Source organism: Miniopterus natalensis, chromosome 10, assembly GCF_054644295.1.
Source record: "Miniopterus natalensis isolate mMinNat1 chromosome 10, mMinNat1.hap1, whole genome shotgun sequence".
In the NCBI taxonomy this organism is placed as follows: domain Eukaryota; kingdom Metazoa; phylum Chordata; class Mammalia; order Chiroptera; family Miniopteridae; genus Miniopterus; species Miniopterus natalensis.
Window position 1 is genome coordinate 72,377,502 of NC_142090.1, and position 20,080 is coordinate 72,397,581.

At 43.1% G+C, this 20,080-nt stretch overlaps 1 protein-coding gene across 2 annotated transcripts in view; it reads right to left on the reverse strand.

Moving 5' to 3' along the window:
- Positions 1-20,080, reverse strand: part of RAPGEF5 (Rap guanine nucleotide exchange factor 5) — a 190,289-nt gene that overhangs the window by 59,089 nt on the left and 111,120 nt on the right. Inside the window, exon 10 of one of the 2 annotated variants that reach the window (XM_087821202.1) lies at positions 363-472. In XM_087821202.1, coding sequence (XP_087677328.1) covers positions 363-472 — 110 coding nt within the window. Of the gene's footprint in view, positions 1-362; positions 476-20,080 lie in introns of both variants that reach the window. The other variant, XM_087821201.1, reaches the window with a different exon arrangement.

Consider the following 20,080-nt stretch of genomic DNA (forward strand, 5'->3'; position numbering starts at 1 on the left):
AAGGGCCGCTCTCGGCCTGAGAGCCCCGCGGGGTCCTTCCTCTCCAGGTGGGGGTCAGAGACCCTCAGCCGGGAGCTGCCCATGATGCCGGGTGACTAACAAAGGCATCCCCTAAATGCTAACAGATCTTGGCCATCTCGGTCTTTCCCTGGGAACTGAGTCCATCTGGCTGCTAAGAGCTCTGCAGTCAGCTAGGAGGCTGGGGAGGCGGAGAGAAAAGGGAGGGGGGAGGAAAGGGGAGGCAGAGCAGGGAGTGAGATGGAGCGGGGAGGGAAGGCAGGCCGGGGAGGGGAAGGGAAGGGAAGGGAAAGGAAGGGAAGGGAAGGGAAGGGAAGCGGGAGCGAGCCTCGGTGGAAACTCACCTCCCATCGCCGTCTGCGCTCCCGCCTGGGGGGGCCGGGCCACAGCGCTGCACTTTCCTCAGCACCAGGACGTTCTGCTCTTGCTCTCTAACAGTCGTCACTTCAACATCCTGCTTTCATTGGGGACGGGAGAAGGCAAAAAGGGAGAGAGAATTAAAAAGAAAGAAAAGGAGCTAACTACAGCTGCATTTCCTTGAGTTGCTTTGCACCAGAATTTCTGTAAAGGTTCAGAACAAATTAGGAGACGGGTCAAAAATCTCCCTCTTGGGCAGTGTCCAGGCTCAAGTTCTAAGGACACATAAAGCATGAGGGAAAGAGAAATACTTTAAAGCAAATAGAAAAATCATAAAGTGGGGGTAGGATTCAGAGAGTTCGCTTTGAAAGCTACCTGAATGATCTGAGTTGAAAGATCCAGAGTTTCAAAAAAACACAACATACGCACGGCATGTGTTTTCCCTTTTCCCTGGTTAATGCTTAGTAAACAATCACTCTTTTAAAACGGGAAAGTCATTTATAACATCATTTAAATATGAACGCGAACAAGCCACGTTAAGGAGTGGCGGTAGATAGTATCCTACTCCATGTGGAAGCCTTGCTTTAAAAGGTGGGCCCCAAGCCGCCCATTCCATCACTCGGCCCATTTGTTTTCCAGGCTTGAGATGGCCCTTCCAATCTATCATGTACTTGTTTCGCCAGGGTACAAGCAACAATGGATCTCTAGTGAGAATCTCATCTAGGCTGAAATTCGGATGTCATGGGTGAGTGCACTGACTTTCTTCACCTCAGTCCCTTTGGAAAGAGAGAGAGGGCTGAACAATCACTCATTTCTGCACACGCAGCTTCCACAGCCCAGAGCCAGCGTGGCCCGCTGACGTGGCTGCCGGACTCGGGGAGTCGGGCTCGCTGCTGACCCAGCAGTGTGCAGCCTGACCCAAGTGATGAACATTTCCAGAGTGTGCGTGTGAAATTCTCCCCATGGGTGACACCCGGGAAGCCTAAGGGAGCCTGGGAAAAAGAACTTTAAAATACATGTAAGAAAATCTTGCCTCTGTCTGAGGATTTGAGCAAAAGATCAAAGCAAGAAAAGTTGATTGTAAGTAGGCTTCGTCTTAAAAATGATGTCTCTTCTTTAAAAAGAAAAACATGTCCTAGGGTTCCTAGCATGTTTCTGCTGCTGACAGAAAACCCTACCTTATAATTAAGTACAAGCATAAGGAATATCCTTCCCCAAAGGATAAAAGGTACTAAGTCTGTTCTGCCTCATTATTAATCAGCTCCACAGACCTATCAGGGATCTCAATGTATTTTATTCACTCTTCGTAAGAAAAACAAAGCCCTCATCTTGTTATAACTGTCAACTAAATCAGTGATAAAATTATGAATTCAGCTCCCAGAGTCCTGACCCCTAAGAAAACGTAGGGACCTAGTCATTTGGATCCTCCAGGATCTTAAAAACAGAAAATATTGGTCGTTCTAAACAGCAACATAATTTTATGATGATTCTTTTTAAATCTTTTAGTGGCAAATAATTTTCCTATGTAAAGCTGATGTATTACATTTCAGCAAGGTCAGACACGCAGTTACTGTGGCAATTAATGTTGGATATTCATTGTTAAACTCCCCAAGGACAGCAGTGTGAGTCCTGCAACATGAATACCAATGTGTAAGTGCTATCTTTCATTTTTCCAAAGGGCTTCTTTTGTTATCCACGTGAAACAAGGTGGCTAGAGAGAGGGGCAGATAATGAAAATCACACACCAAAAACAGGCAGAATGTGGGTCTGGGATACTGAGACACACAGAAACAAATAATTCAGTAAACAGTAGATTTGAAAGGCCAGAATTGTTTCCCTGGTTTTCCTCTTCTCGTAAGCCAATACTCATTTTGTATGAGCCCACCGTTGTTCTGAAGTACATTGTACATTCTCCGTGCACGTGATATATGGCATTATTAACTTCCACGGGCCATGCACACACATATGGATGGGAAGGGCTTTCCTAATGTCTGTGCAACTAATATGCATTACAGGGCTGTGCACAGAGCAGCTACCGTCTGCTGGGCAGGGGAAGAGCTGAATCATATTGATGTACTATCAATAGCATCTAATGTCATAGTGGTAGTTTCCATTTTGAAAACCTGTTAAAAATCAAGAAGAGAGAAAGCAGAAAAATCGATGTATAAAGGGAGATGTAAGTTATCTAAAATTGCCATGAAAACACAGTAACCCTCTGTATCATAGCTGGCTCTAAAGAAGGAAGGGTAAATGTATGCCTCCCAACCCGAGCATCCTCACCTACTTGCTCTTCCCGAAAAAGAGCAGAAGTAACCATGGTTGGTTCTGGGTGTGAAACTTTATTCTAGTGCTTGCTTGGTTAAGAATAAAAGTATTTAGAGAACTAATGATGGAAAATATGTTCAATGACAAATAGCTCATGAAATGCAAGTAAAACAATAAAACACTTAATTCACAGTCATTTATTCAACAAACAGTGAGGATCTCCTTTGGAAAGGCACATGCCGGCCACCAAGCGGCACGCAGAGATGAATAAGATGAGTACCCTGCCCTTAAATAGCAAGTTAATAGGCTCCATAACAACGTAAGTCTAACTTGGCGAGCACCCTGATGAGGCCAAATGCAAGAGACAATGCAAAGCTGTAGCTCATGGGATGTGATGCTCAAAGATGACCGTGGGTGACAGAGGATGGGATGCCATTTAATGGGACAAAAACGTACAGAGAAACTGGTTCTGGTGAGAGCGATGAGTCTGGCTTCAGACAGTGGGTGTTTTAGTGCTGATGATACATCATGCTGTCGATGTTTAGCAGGCAGTTAGAAATAAAGAACTAGGCCCCTGGACAAAGGTCAGGGACAGAGACAAATTTGTGAATTATTCAAGTCTGGGGAGTGGATGAGATTGTTAAGAGGGAACAGGAGAGAAAGGGAAGTATGAAGATGAAGATAAAGAGAAAAAACAGAAAGTAGGGGGAAGAGGTAGGGAATCAGAGTCATGGAGGCGACCGACGGGCAGAGATTACGAAAAGGTAAAATCCAGGTGAGTCAGGAGGGCCTGGAGGGTACTGTCGCAGGAGACTCAAGGGAAAGGCTTGTCTGACGCTGTCAAGTTCACAAAGACAGTAAGTCTAGGACACAGCGATGGAAAGATCCCTGTAGGTCTAGTGGTGGAAGAGTGGTGTTGAGGCGTGAGCGAGTGGGGAGGAAGTGGACAGGGGAGACCGCCTCCTAGGAAAGTCACCATGAAGGGAGGGACTCAGCTGCAGAGCCTGCATGGCTGGGGGAGCAGTGAGGTGAGCGGGGCGCCGTGACAGGTCAGAAACACAGTGGAGGGGTTAGGCTATAAAGGGACTGGGATTTCATCCTTTTGGAGAGGATCACGAGGAGGCGGATGGGTGAAGATTCAGAAAAAATTAAAGTAGAGATTATAGGGAAGCTGAGCTAGATCCTGGGAGATGGGCTATCTTCTTAGTACAAGGGGAACTGAGACCATCTTATGGAACTTGAGTTGGTGGCCTAATGAGATTATTGGAAAAATGGGTTCAGGGGGCGTAACGGGATAAACAAGTTATGAAAAAAACATTGCCGGGTACTTTGTGGACTGCTGAGGGTAGAGAACCCCTGCTGATGGTTTTATGTCTTTCTGCAGAAAAGCTTAGAAACCTCAGAGGGTAATAGTGATCCATGGGGCTCACCCGGGGGAGGGGCTAGCAAAGGAAACAAGAGGGGGTAACGAGGGGAGGGATCTGGGAAGCCATCGATGAGCCATGAGAACAGCTCATCACCACATGACCCCTGACTGATTTTTTAAAAAAACGTAAGATGAAGAATTGCTGTTCCCCGTTTGGCAGATCTTAACTTGTGCTGTCCTGAACCATGTTTCTGACTATATTTATATTTCCACTTACCACCAACACTAGCAAGAGAGAGTGATCACTGAGGCCTGCTGGGATTGCCACATGGCTTGCTTGCTTTTTCCATAGTAGAGATAATGGAAAATATTCCTCTCCCAAGTACCCACCTAAAGCAGCCACTGGCATTCTCCATGGCCTCATGTCCCTGCTGCTCTATGAGCACCAACTCTTACAATAGCATTTAACTAGGGGTTCATGGATGGGCTTTAGAGACTCAGAGAACCCTCATCGAGTATATAAAATTTTATGTGTAGGCACATTTTTCTAGTCAGAGTCCAGAGTTCTGAGTCTCCCTGAATCTATGAACCCCAAAAGGCACAAACCATTACATACAATGCAACTCATATTTATCATCAATCTTCTTTGACATGTCTCCTGCATCTAACTCCCTCCATCCAGATGAGATGCCCAAAGAACCCTGTCATGACACCCATCGCACTGACCCCTAATTATCCACTCCTCCTGAGTTCTCCACTAAATGATGACATCTTGAGGGCAAGGGCTGTGACCTCTGTTCTTCCTCCTAACACAAAGTGGCCTGGCACGTGATAGTCACTTGATAAATGTTTATTGAACATGCAAATTAATGAGCAAGCAAGAGAGTGAGTGAATTACCTTTAAAACAAAGACTCCTATCTCACATGGCTCAAAGGTCACTTTTGTATTACAAAGCTCATAACATAAGATGACTGTTTTGAACTTGAGGGTTATATTTATTCCATCTGTCAGAATTCTACCAAGTGAAACTCCCATGCAACCCACATATAAGAGGCCATGTAACTAACACAACACCAGGAAGGCATTCCCTAAATGGTACTGTCCCTCAGTGTAGGGCACATGAAAAAAAAAGGGGGTGGGCATGAATAGGTCCAACTATGGGCTAATCTATGAACTGGGCGAGATGTGTATTTTTTTTGCCCTCTAATCTCCCCTTCCTGTTCCATTTGGCCCCAACCAGAATCCTCGACATTCCTCATGTGGCCCAGTGCTCCCTAATCAAACCTGTCTGCGGCAGGCAGCACCAGGGACCCTTCAGATGGAGAACACAAAGAATCACCTAGCCTGATGCCATGGCATTCAAGGTCATACAAACGGCACAAATCATGATGCTGTTTCCCCTCAAGTTTGTGAACACAGTAACGAAAGAAGCTAATTTATTTATAGGAAGGCATTTGCTATGGACTGAATGTTTGTGTCCGCCATCCAAAATCTCATATGTTAAAATATAATGCCCAGTATGATGGCGTCTGGAGGTGAGGCCTTTGGGAGGTAATTAGATTATGAGGGTGGGGCCCTCATGAATGGGATTAGTGCCCTTATAAAAGAGGCCTCAGGAAGATCCTTCATCTCTTCTGCCATGTGAGGACACAGCAAAATGATGGCCATCTATGAACCAGGAAGTGGGCTCTCATCAGACACTGAAACTGCCAGTACCTTCATCTCACAGGACTATGAGAAATAAATTTCTATTGTCTATAAGCCACCTAGTCTGTTGTATTTTGTTATAGCTGCTGGAACAGACTAAGAAAACATTTATAGCCAGTAGCTTGTATGACTCTTTTCATATCATAACCTTCTTGGTCTAACTTTTATTCATCCCACAAACTTGACTTCAAGAATCACCTCCTCCAGGAAGCCCCCCTGCTTCCCCAGTCTGATTTGCTTGGCCCTTCTCTGTGAAGCCCTGGGCAGCATGTGAGTCCTTTTGACTTGGCATTCTCAGGAGCACATGTTGATATAATTTTTTTGTCTCCCTTCTAAAGTATAAATTCACTTGTGGGCACCAAGGAGCTACAAGGGGATTTGAGAAACATACACTGTGAGGTACAGTTCAGGTAGCTGGAGTGTCTAAGAAAGAAGAGATCTGGAGAATGAAACCATAGTAAGTAATTTCCACTCTGAGCTCCCTGCCTTGTAAGAAAGGGAGCCATAGGATTATTCATGAGGTTCTAGGAGGAAAGTTGTAGCTTAATTTAAGGAGTATTGACAACAGAGAGGCAATGAGCTCTCTGTCATCTGAGCAGAGCCTGTCAACATTATAGAACAAATGAAGACAGCTCTTCAGTGAGTGGGAAATGGACAAGATGACCTCAGCATCTTTCCCAACACCAAGATGCTACAAAATTCAGCTGCCTTGATTCTCCTTTTCTCACAGAAGCCAAAGTGTTGTCTCTTCTAAACAGGAAAGATGCACATGAGTTAGCAGTTGGGTATCTCTTCTCATCTTGTACTACGGAAATCCACACACACTTAGCAAACGGAATCGCCAGTGTCCACATCTATTCTTGTCCTGTAAATGTGGGTACAGCAGAATTGATGCACTCATCGGAAAAAAAAAATCTCTTCTGGCCAAAAACAATTTTGTCTGAGAACAACCTTCACAAAATTTGCTGACAGTGTATCTCATGATTCTTTATTCTCCTGGGGGAAAAAAGTAAACAGATTGAAAAAAAAAAAAAGGTAAAAAAATATTGCTGGCAAGATAGAGCTGATTAGGAGAGTACACTAAGGGAAAGATTAAGTAGGCAGATGTGTGTGAAGGTGAGCAGGGGTTCAGATTGATCAGAGTGCAAAGTGCTGACCTGACAAAGACGGGGTGTCCCAAAACAATGCATACACACTTTAACAGCTGACAGCTCAATTTTGAAAAGGAAATGTATTTTAATCAACATTGCCTTCATAATTATTCAAAGTGTGTGTACACAATTTTTTGGGACACCCCATACATCTTTGTGCAGGCGACTCTGGCAGAACCGGAGTATTTAAATCATGATAATTGCTTCCTTTTAAAAATCTCACACATATTAAGATTAATAACTCAAAGTAAAGCCTAAGTGGGACCAATAGGATTCATCATTCCCAAAGTTACAAAATCTAGGTAAAGTCTGACTTCCGTAGGTGTGAAGGAAACACAAAGTTGTTCCGCAATGTGAACGAACTCCCACAGGAGACCAGTAAGCAAGACTGGATAGGAAACTCCGGCTGCTAGAGAAGAACTGTACTTAATTAAATCTTATTGCCGCTAATGACTACCATGTAAAACGACTTGTCTAAGAACCCTTAAATTAGGGCAAGCCCGGGACTTTGACCCCGAGGCCAATTTCCACCAGTAAACCTACTGCAGAAAAGAGCGGGGGAGATAGGACTGTAAAGTCTAGAAATATGAAGTCAGTATCTTTGCGTCCCATGTATACATTTCAATATGCTTTTTTAGCTTAATGGATCATCCTGGCAAAAAAGAGAAGCACACGTAGCCAGGGTTCTGAACGTGTTAATGAAGGGGCTATTATTTACAGGCGTGTAGGTAGGTTTGAGGAAATTAACCAAAAAATGGTGAGATAACCATAAACCAGCAAAGAAGGGCAAGAGGAGGTCAGAGTGAGTACTGGATCCCACCGGGAGCTACAGGCGTAACAGAGACGCTCCCAAGGAGGAGCTGCAGTCACCGAGGGGTGCGGTCATGGCCAGGACTGCAGTAGGAGACAGGGCAGAGGTGGGAAGAAACACCCTGACCTCTCTCCCACGTGCTGATCTGCGACATTTCCCAATAGCCAAGTCCCACTTGACGGTGGGAGGCAAATGACTGTGGGTGACAGTCCATGGGGGGGGTCAGAACTCAGTGCCCGCAGCGCAGAGCAGGGCTAGAGTGAAGGAGGGGACACGAATGGGGATGATCTGGCACACCTGACCTTTCCGCTTCCAGAGAAGCTCGTGTCAACTCATGAATTTAGATGCCCCCACGCAGGTCATGCAATCCACCCTCTCGATGCCAGGAAAACAACTCGCACTCCAATAGCTTTGGAGTAGAGTGTGTTAGCATTTCCCTGCCTGACTTAATGTAATTCTTGCATGCTTTATTGTCTGGACACTCTTTCTTATCTAATACCTACATCAGTTTAGCGCATTTCACATCCTACAATTTGCTTTACACTCGACCCCCTGCAAAGGGTGGGGTCCATTTCCATTCCATGGGTAATAACCAATTCTTAGTACAAAAATTAAACTCAGATGATAGCAGCCCTTAAAAGAACTTATGGCCTGAATCAAATTAAACTGATAGCCACACCAAGTGAAGACAGACCTGCCTGGCTTCAAATCCTAGACTTTCCTAAGCAGCCCAAAGATGGGATAAAACCTATGCTAAATTATGACTCAAAGTCTCTATATTGTAGTAGCAGATACACTTGTCACCGACTAGGGCTGTAATTAATAATGTTTAAAAAAAATTGTTGACACTATTACAGATGTCCCCACTTTCCCCACCTCCACCCAGACCCTGCCCCACTGCCTTTGGCCATCACCACACTGTTGTCTGCGTCCAGCTTCTTCCATCTCGTTCCCTCCGTCCCCTCCCCTCTGACCTCTGTCGGTCAGTTCCATGTATTCATGCCTCTGGTTCTCTTTTGTTTGTCAGTTTAGTTTGTTCCTTATAGAAAAAGCTAGCTCTTAACTCCAAACAGATCTAAAAGAAGCATTCTTCAAATTTAAAGTGTATCAAATACCTGAAGTTTGCTGAGAGAGTAGCTCTTAAGGGTCTCTCTCCCTTCCTCTCTCTGTCTCTCCCTAATGGTAGCTGTATGAGGTATGGCTGTGTTAATTAGCTTGACTGTGGTAATCATTTTACAATGCGTAGGTATAATAAAACATCGCATCATGCACCTTAAGTAGATATAATTTTTATCTGCCAATCGTACCTCAATAAAGCTGGAAAAAATTTTAAAATAAAATATAAAGATAATATAAAGTAATATACTTGGAAAATGCAAAGGCTTCAAGTCAAGGAACTCTATAACTTTTTCAATCTCTTTTGTATGTATGTCAATGTGCATTTACCTGTGGGTGTCTGCGTGTGTGCTTGCAAATATGCTTGTGTGTCTGTGTGTACCCTGGTGCAGGTGTGTGACTTCAGAGAGGGCAAAGCGTAAATAAAAAGGGCAGCCTCAGCACTTAAGCAAGTTATGGAATAAAAGATTCCTAGTTACCATAGCAACTGCTAGATCACTTAGCATGGGAGCACGGAGAGACAAAGCATTTTAAGTAAACACTCTTGTTTATTCACGTTTCACACATTCCTTGATGTTTTTAGAGAGGCACACCTTTGGTCTCTGCAGTAACCATCTCAGAAACCTCATTTCACAGTTTGCAAGGAGGCTGGGAGAAAGGTAAGATCCTGTCACTCTTGGTCCATTGCACGGCCATGGAAAGTTGATATTAAAATAGGTTAAGAGAATTTAAAAATGCAACAAAATATTGCTAAAACTATTGGAGGGGCAAACAAAATTGAGAAATAAAATGGAAGAGAAGGGGTTAAAAAATGACAAAATAAATATGGTTGCACAGTAGTAGGCTGAACTCCCTCTTTTTCTAGGGGGGGTATGAGGGGAAACGATAAGAATGGACTGAAAAGAAATGGAAGTATTTAAGTGACAATACAGACACCTAAACATTCTCTTTTCCTGAGTATCAGTGTGCACTTGGCTTGCTCATGAGGATGGAAATCTGCATATACAAACCTGCCCAGGTAAGGTCCTTGCTCCATGAACTATGACTCATTGAAGTTTGAAAGTTTATATCTACTCTTCAGCAAGTATGAATTCTCCCACAGGCTTGTCCACAGTTACAAACTGACCATTGGAGACGAGCCTCCTTGCTTTTTCTGCTTGTCATTTCCAGGTTAATTTCCCAAAGTACAAAACCTTTAATTTAAAACTTTAAATCTCTGATAACTGGAATCCTGGAGCTGGTACCACTTGGATTTGTAGAGATTTGGCCTGAGGGCTTGAACTTGGGAAACATTTCAAATCACCCACAATTGCCTTCTCTACCAGATTCAGGTTCCCAAAGTGACTGAAAGCCTAGTACTAGGACGCTGGGGATAAAAGTTCAAGTAAAACATGGGATTGCCCTCAAAGAGCAAATTCTTTATGAGAGAGATGTGGGAGAGATATAAATTTGCATTTTCTAAAAGTGGTGGTTTGGAGCTCGGCTGTGGATAGGGGTTAGCTAATGAACTTAGCCAGTAAAAACAACTAGGGCAATTTCTTGTCATTTCCAAGAGTTTAAAGCAGTAAAATCAAGTATTTTTTTGTTTGTCATTACTTGGGAGTTCCGTATCTCAGTCCTCATCAGGACATTCTGAACTCAGAAAAACAATTCCAAATATTTAATGACTTGTCTTGAAATACGGCTTTAATATCCTGACAGCAGAGATCCTTCTAGTGAGATATGTTAGATCAGCCATCTGTCCCATATCAGTACCATTTCACATAGAGCAAATTTTTAGAAGTTCTATCCACAGGAGTATTTTTAGAACATAAAAGAACAGAATGATTCTTGGCATCGACAGGCATATTATACCAGAGTAAAAACTCAAAGCCTCCTGAATAATCAATTGGTATCCACATAACATGATGCTATTTCCTCCCAAATTGTTTTAACACTCAAAAGTATGGATGCTGCTGAACTTGGGGGGGGGGGGTCTTCAATTTAAGAAAGGAATTTTGGAGCTAGAAAAAACCTTAGGTCTTTCATCTTTTAACTTTAGAAATGAGGAAACTAAAGCTCACAGAGGTAATATGACTCACTAACTTTGTACTCAATAAATTTAATTTGGAGGAACTTTGTCAACAGAATTTCACTTCCTCCAGAATAAAATGGATTTTTTTAAATACTGGTAACAAAAATAGTAAATTAAATGAAGAAAAATGTTGTATGTGATAGCTAATCAAGAAAGTTTACTTTTGCATTACAAAAATAAATCCCAGGTATACTGAAGCCCTGTGTGGAAAGTGGCACTCTAGAAGAAATAGAAGAAAATAAATAAAATTGAGTATTCGGCCAAAACATTGGGAAGGGCTTTCTAATTTTAAAAGCAATTTTAAATTAAAAATATGAATAAACAGTTTTGCTCATATATGTATAAAAATAAGTAAATAGGTAAGAAACGAAATGGGGAAAACTACATGCAACAAATATGACAAAGATTTATATCCTTAATATTTAAAGAGCTTATTCAAATCAATGAGAAAAATCCCAATGGAAAAATGGGCAAAGGAGGTAAACAGATTATTTACAGAAGAAAGATAAGTGAATTAATATGAATTGTGAATACTCAACCTCACTAGAAAAGAAATGTAAATTTGAACAAAATAATATAACCCCCCACCCCCCATTATCCTGACAAGAATACTTGGTTTCTCCTCCTAAGAATCCTAGCGGGTAAGGGCATCACAAAACAAGTACTTTCATGTGTTGCTGATGTAAGTGAAAACTGGCACATGCTTATGGAAAGTAGTTAAGCAAAAACATAAAAGATTAACACAGTTCATACCTGTAGGTAGTAATTACTCAGCTAGAAATTTATCCTTAAGAAATATCAACTTAGGTCAAGAGTTTTTTGTAGAGATGTGCATGTCAGATCATTTATAAAGGCAAAATTTTGAAAACGTGTTTGACCCCAAAGGGAAGGGTGGTTAAGTAAAGTATGTTATGGAAACATAAGGAAAGCCTCATGATATACATACTAAGAACATGAGGGGGAATTGTGGTTTGTTATCACTACATCCTTCTTTTCCTCTTTGTAGCTTTTTTGTTATTTTAAAATTCTCTTCTGTCTGCTTTGCTGCCTTCATTTTCTCACCCGGCTCCTTCACTAAGTGGTGGGTGCCTTGGGGGCTCAAATCAGATCTTGCTCACTTCTCTCTCTGTTCTATTTCTGTGACGCCTGCTTCACAGGTGCTCAGCCAATGCTTTCCCCCCACTGCAGAGAGGCAAGAATAAATTAATCTTAGCCAGATCTTTTAAAAAAATGTGCTCTGTATGTGAAAAGGGGAAAGTTCTCCTGAGATTAAAAATTACTTAGGCCTTCAACAAAGCCAGCTTTATGTGTTGTGGCTGAATGGCGTGAGTGGCAGGTAGGAGCAAGCTAAACAGCTATTGGACTGTCTCCCATCTTCACCCAGGGAGATTCTTTCTAACGATCTCTATGAGCTCGGGCATGGGCATCTGAGATAAGCTGCTAAGGGTAGGGAAACTAAATCTCTGACTGTGTGATAAGGGACGCTGGCCTCTGTCTGAACACCCCAGTGAACAGGTAAGTGACTGACATTCAGCTAAGGACACATTCAAATCACTATGGGTCTTCCATAGGCCTGTGCCACCCAACTCTTCTTTCTAGGGTCCCCTAGACTGAGATTTCCGCACAGCCTGCCATCCTGTATCACTCAGAAGGAAAAGACACCATTCCTGGCTTTTCTCTTCTGAATTGAAGCAGTCTCAAAAGTTAGGTTTGGCCCCACCGGCATGGCTCAGTGGTTGAGCATCGACCCATGAACCAGGAGATCACAGTTCGATTCCCGGTGAGCACATGCCCAGGTTGTGGGCTCGATCCCCAGTAGGGGGCGTGCAGGAGGCGGCAGATTGATGTTTCTCTCTCATTGATGTTTCTGTCTCTCCCTCTCCCTTCCTCTCTCTCTAAAACCAATAAAAACATATATATATTTTAAAAACCACTTAGGTTTGGGCCTAAAGGGGACCATCACCAACGCTCTCACTACATCTTTCCCTGAAGGTTCTGGAGCAGCCACATGTGGAGCAAAGTAGAAGTTAAACCTAAAATCCCAAACTGGCAAACAGCAGAGGGTGGGGCCCAGGGGGGTAAGCAGCTGCAGCTGCTGAATATACCCAGGGCCACTCTGATCTTTATTAGTAAGGATTTTTCCAGGGTGTGGCGGACTTTTCTCAGGTCTGTGCAGATCTCCCACGTGTGCCAATATTATGAGTAATACCGAAGGACAGGAATTTACTGACTTGGGACGGAAATGGGATCTACTGAAAATTGAGATAAAGGTCAGATTTGATTGCTGAATTACAATGGAAATGGCATGTAATCGTTCAGCAAGTCGTGAATGCTTCTGACCACAAGCGTCTGGCAGTCAAGTGTATTCCCTCAAAGACAATCAGAAGAGGGCTGGCTCTCTGCTTTGTTCCAAGGTTTCTTCTCTTGGGTTTTAAGGGTTGGTCAGAATTCTGCCTTATCCAAGGTCAAGGTTGAAATCTTCCCTTCATCACCTTGGTTGCTTATCCCTTCATCTCACCTGTAGGTATAAAAAATCAACACCACCTGGGCCACATGTGCTCCTGTCTGTTATTTTATATTCTAGCTCTACTCACATCTTTTAAAATTCAAGCTGTACAAATTGCTAAGGGAGACAGTTATCTCCATGGCTTCAATTACCCTCTCGGTTCCCCTGTTTTTAGAGTCATGTCTAAGTATTGTTCTAATACGGAGATAATCTGTAGGTCTGTGCTTCTCTATGGGTGTTTAATAAGAAGCACTGAATGATCCCATTTATTCTTTGCTGACCAAATTGTTTGTGCCTGGCTTTCAGGAGATGCTGTGCTAATTTTCGGACTGCGTAATGGCTGATAAGTAGGGGAGAAGCAGTTCAATGGAAATGTTTTACTGGGGCAAAGGTCATTTCGATCAGGCTGGCCTAGCCTTAGGGCCCCACAAAATACAGCATCAGGAACACAGAGAGAAAAGACCACAAAGACTGAATGCAACTTTCTCTAACAAACCTCTGTTAGATCTCTGCTCATTGCTATTTTTATTAATAATTTTTGCTTCTGATTACAGAGGCTAAAAGGTATCTATTTCACTAAAAGAATATCATCAATGAAAATATTTTTTAAACATTTTCTCGTGTTTAACGAACCTCCAACAGAATTAATGGGTTGTACAGCATTAACTGCCCATTTTAGAAGAAACTCTATAATCCTATTGAGCAGGTGCCAGTTTTTGAATGACATGTTTTCTTACCCAAGCAACCAAGACACGTGACATCGAAAGTTCTTCCCAATACCCGTGACTCTCAGAGGAAAACTCCACGATACTCAGGTTGATTTAGAAAAATAACTCATCATTGCAATCCCCCAACTTGTAATAACAGTAAGTTCACTGAGCAGGGAGAAAGTGATAGCATCCGTCAACCATAAAATTCATTTTGGGATTTTATTATGCATCACACCATTTGGGGATCGTTAGAGTTCTTTATTCCTGGGAGTATCAATACAGAGCGTGTTTTAACTCTATAAATCCTAGCCAAGGGAAGACCATGAAAGGTTTAAAGAATCACCTGTATGAAGTCTATACTCTCCTCTCTGTGATTGCAAAGGGCCAAAATCTCACCTTAATATTTTCCTTCCCACCCCCACCTTTGTGGTCACACCAAGCTATGCGCCTCTGACTCATTACATTTTCATGAGCCTCCTAACAAATCCCTACCCCCAAGCTACTTCCTGCCACCTTAATTGTCTTATTATCACCATTACTCTCTCCCTCTAGGTGTTCCTTGGATCTTGAGGAGCCCCTAATCCTTAATTCTGACTCAGCTTGCCTCAGTCCTGCCCAGCCATTCCCGGAACCTGGACAAAGAGAACATTCACAAGTGTTTGTTAAAACTGTTGAGCTTTATTCACCTAATTATGTCCAAATGTACAATAAAGGAACGTGCATGCGATATCTTATTGCTCCATTTTTTTTTTTTTAAAATTATAGGAGGAAAATATTGGAAAAGAAAAAAAAAAAAATAGAAAAAAACCTATTCCAGGCAACCCTAACTGCGACAGCACTGACTCCCAAAGATGAAAACAAGTCATTTTCCCTTCAGTGACAGAGTGGACTATTTTTAAAAAATTAAAGACAAATTTTCATGTAATGACAAATAAGAACATGGTCATGTTTTAAGTAAAATATGGGCATTTAATATGACTTATTAGAGAAATATGTACTGCACATTTGCCCACAGTCTGTTGTGTTCTGTTACGGTATTTTCAGCAATCTTCTATTTTCGCTATCTTAGAACAACATTTAGGGCTGCTGTATGCCAGATGGAATTTTTCCTTCCCACCCACTTCTTGGTGCAAAAGGAAAAAATGGTCCTCTGCATCCCATATGGAAATCTTTTATAAATTCCCTTTCCTCATCTTTATCGATTGGAAGTATTCGAATCTCTCAGAAATCACCAAGCTTTGGCTGAATCAATCTGGGGCAGACACCATACAGCAGAGTGAGTATATTTAAAGTGAACATATATGCCCGTGTGGTGTTTATGAACAGAAAATGTTCATAGTACATGCAAGCTGCAAATTCATTTCTACAAAAACAGGACTGAATCAGAGTCAGCTTTTGTAGAACCAACAGAGACATGTGAAGAGGAGAGTCAGAAAGAAAGCTCTGAGAGCAATGCATGCGACCTGCTCTTCCGCAAACCATTTCCACAATGCAGCAGAGGAACCTCAGGAATTCGAACCTAATCATCTTTCTCTCTCTTACTTACTAAATTCCTCACAAGAGCTGAACATTGCTCTTAGCACACAATTTTTGGATAAGCCTGTAAGGCCCTGTATCCTCTGACCCCTTGTGCCTCACTCACTGGCCTGCCCCTTCCCTCCTGCCCCTGGCCCCTATGGTCCAGACACCTGGTTTTGCTTCTAAAGCTGCAGCATCCCCTGCATTAGAGCCTTCAGGTCATCACACATGCTCCTTCGCCCACCTGGAATGCTCATCTTTTCTCACTTCTCCTGGTTACTCTTCTGACCCCTCCGATTCTGTCTCTCCATCAGGGACACATGCATGTCTCCCTGGACCAGCTGAGCTCCGTGGGACAAGCTTCCATAGTGCCCTGTATAACGCTGTACAGGTAACTGAACTCAGCCTCTGAGTTTCCTGCAGAGCATTAGCTCCCTGAAGGCAGTGGTGTATCAGGGCAACGCTGGGACCCAAGGCACATGGTAAATTGGTACCTGTGTCCCTCTACTTCTTGATATCTCTTCATGTTATGTCTCCATGCCTCAGTAGTACACATTGTCATAAAGGACTGTCCATCTGTCTGTGAAGAACTGTTAGCTTTTCTCTACATTATTGTCTTAAAGTGTCTATTATATACCCAAATGAAACTGAACTAGCAAAGATTTCTAGTGTTATCTGATCAGACAACAATCTATAAGGCAATACAATTGTTATGTTAATTCACATCAGAACTTGATGCAGGTAGAAAATGAAAGAATAGATAGTTGCCAGGGGTCTACCAATGAGGATGCCAAAAGCCAAAGAAAAATAGCCTATTTTTCAATATTTCACCTTAATGATTTCTCTAACATAATTGAGATGATATGGCTATTTTAATTCAGCGGGAACTTACTAAACTCAGGGAGCAGCATCTGTACTGCAGAGACTACAAGATCCTTGGAGAATACAAAACATGAGCTCAATAAATCTAACTAACTGAGCTAGTATCAATTTTCTTAATTGGGCTTTTTAAAATAAACTTGGATATTTTCAGAAAAATACACAAAAAAAGCATAATGACAAACCCCTCCATCTTTAAAAATGCTGAAACTAAATTTTTATAACTGGGGGGACTTGCAATGGGCTTCTTGTGAGAACCTAAAAATACAGCTAATGAGCAGATGGCTCCAGCACATAGCATATCACTGATTTTCACCGGCTGCCTGGCTGCCATTCTTCTGAAGGAACGTGCGCACGTGCACGCACACACACACACACACTCAGAATTAAGTGAACTCAACTTGTAAACCCTGTGTTTGAAGAGCATGATTAATGCAATTGGGGAATATGTTTATGGGAGGTATTTTTCACTCTCTGAAAGCCTGTGGAATTACTTAAATATGCTTTTTTATTGATTTCAGAGAGAGGGCGAGAGAGATAGAAACATCAATGATGAGTCATTGATTCGCTGCCTCCTGCACGCCCCCTACTGGGGATGGAGGCCCCAACCTGGGCATGGAATTGAACAGTGATGCTCAACCACTTAGCCACACTGGCCAGGCCTGTGGAATTATTTAAAACACTTCATTAAATGCTGTCTTGAAGGGTTACTTGTTTCTCATGTGTGAAGTTCCCCACCAGCTAGATTGTAAACTGCTTGGAGTCAAGAACTTATCTTGAACCACTTTTGTGTTACTCTGGTGGCCATATTAATGCTGGTTAAAAATGAACTAAAATTACTCTCAAGGAAGCTATTTCCTCTGAAAATGTGCTTTAGTACCAAACCAACAGAAAGTCGGGGTTTTGTTATTAAGAAAAATAACATGGTTTCCACCTAGCAACTTCTCAGTTTATAGGTGGGCAATTTAATGCCTTAGGAATCGCCTATTATGCCTGAATTCTGGCCTTCAACACTAACCAGTAACGTCATAAGATTCTTATTGTCTTGAGGTAGTTTCTTGGTTAAATTAAATTAAGAGTAAGCGTCAAATAATGCCAAGATTGCTCTTAACTTTACTTGACTAGGTGGATAATGCAACTGTGAATACAGAATGGTGATGCCTCTTTGCCTTTCAGTATTTCATACAGAGGGAAAAGAGGACTTTCAGCTTTTTATTTTAACAAAGGTGAAAGTTGGAAAAAGGCAGCGGCCAACTTTTAACGTGTGAAATGAGAGTGACAGCAGCCAGAACACTCCGGGCCACTTCTGCCCTAGTAACCCTTGAACAAGGACCCTTTGACGTGGGCAGAATTCCAGGATGAGGCTGCAGGAAGCAGGGAGAGGGAAACCCCGGCCGGGGTTGGGCGCGGGCCCTACCCCGGCAGCCTGCGAGTGCAAAGCCCCTTCCCACCCACATTTCACAAGCGAGGCAGGAAGGGGGAAGGAAGTAGGGTGGGCCCGGCCTCAGCACAGGAACCCAAGAAAGCGGGCGGGGCGAGGGAGGGGTGCAGACAGGGTCCCCAGGGCAGGTGCCGCTCGGCACGGCTCTCACGGACGCCTCACGGACCCCCTTTTCTGCAATCTGGAGGCGGGGGCTCGGCTCCGGAGCTGCTGCTGGTGTTTGCACGTAACTTCACTGCACAGCGTAAACGACATTTCGGGGAAAGCATAGTTTCGGTTTTCTGGTAAGCAGTGCAGCTGTGTTCCAGAAAACAGGACCCATATCTAAATGTATATTTTAATACGGCTATTTTACCAATAAAACGTGAACAGCTTACAAGCTTTTCAAATCTGAGCAAGGGCTCCAACTCAGCAAGCACCGCTGCATCCCTGTCTCTCGGATCCTTCCCGCACCTAAGCCCACCATTTCAATAAGTAACCGTCTGTCTGTCCTGCGGGGCTGTCCTGCTAATCAGACCTCTTCCTCAGGGCTGTCGTGATTCTTGCCATCTTAGCTTCCTGGCCCCTCTCGGTCCCCCCTCCAATGACGATGGCCGAGGGGCCATCAGACCCGAGTCCACGCTCAGGCCGGCTCCGCTAACCACGCAGCGGCCTCAGCTTCCTGACCCGTCAAACTGAAAGGACAGCATCTGCCTCACACAGGCCTCCCCCATCCTCTCTCTTATAAAAACGCCCAAGACTAGTCAATGGCTCCTCGTTATTTCTAGAATGAAGGGAAGCTTCTCAGCCCTCAGAGTTCTCCACAGTCTGGTCCCAATCTCTTTTCTCACTGTCTTCCTTCTCCTTCCTCACCCCCCCCCCCCCCCCGTGGTCCTCTGGGGACATAGAATCTCCTCCCTCACCCCCACCTGTGGTCCTCTGGGGACAATGAATGGTTTTGGATTTCCAAAAAAAAAAAACCTTCCATTTTGACATTTCTGTGCATTTTCGCTACTCCTTCCACTGGGAGTTGCTTTTCTTCTACTTGAATTATTTAAATCCAACCTAAAACCTACTTTAAGGTCCTCATGAAACTCAACATCAGCCACAAGAGAATCCTGTCCCTCCAGGTGTAAATTCTTCTTCTAACGCCTATGTCTTCTCTTGGGATTGTCATCACTGCTTCCCTGTACCTGTTATCTATGTCAATGTCTTTTCTCCACAACTTGACTATACTCCTTCAGGGTGGGAGCCTGACTATCCGACCTCCAGGTTGAAGCTACCACAACATCAGCTTTAATAGAGGCATATTGAATGAAGAAGTAAGCAAGAGTGCTCTAGAACAACAGCACAGCAACACCAACTCAGACTGTATGGGTCAGGGGAGTGTCCCTAAATCACAGTTAATTCTGAAGAAGACATACACATCATTGCAGCAAATGCCAAAGCTTTGGCCAAATAATCTAGTTTATTCTGGGGCTTCCAGAGATTCTCGCTGGTTAAGGTATTGTCAAGGTGTCTGGTCTAAGAAGAAGGTTTATGTAGTCCCCATACTGTTACCCAGAGGCCTCATCTAATAGTTTGTTAATGAGATAAACACTGTGTGCCTTATGAGACACCCTGGAGGAAAACAAAGCAAGGTAAATGTCTTATGCATCTTTTTGGCAAAGGTGACCAACCATTCTGGTGATAAACAGAATATTCTTATGTTTAGCACAATACCAAAAATCCTTAATAAAAATTCAAGAATTGCTTAATATGAAATAACACACACACACACACACACACACACATTTCACCACCTAAAGGACTCTCAAAGTCTACAGCCTTCTTATTTCCCATAGTTACCTCCTTGGTTTAGGCTTACATCTTTCAACTGACTCACTACAATAGCTCCCTAAGGGTTCCCGCCAACACTTTCTTCTAAATTATTCCTCTAAAGAAATGCGGGAGAGATCTTATGAAGACCACATCAGATTATGCCGCTTCCCATCTTGGATGGCTTTCCTTTGCCAGAAAAGCAAGTCTCAACTCCTTAGGTTGGCTTACTGGGTCTTTCACAACTGAATTCTAACCTCCCCTACAGCCCATTGCCTTCTTTCCCCATGAATCACCCAGGGCTCAAGTCATATGTCTTCCTGCCAGTCCCTCAGCCTAAAACTCTTCCCCACCCTGCCCTTC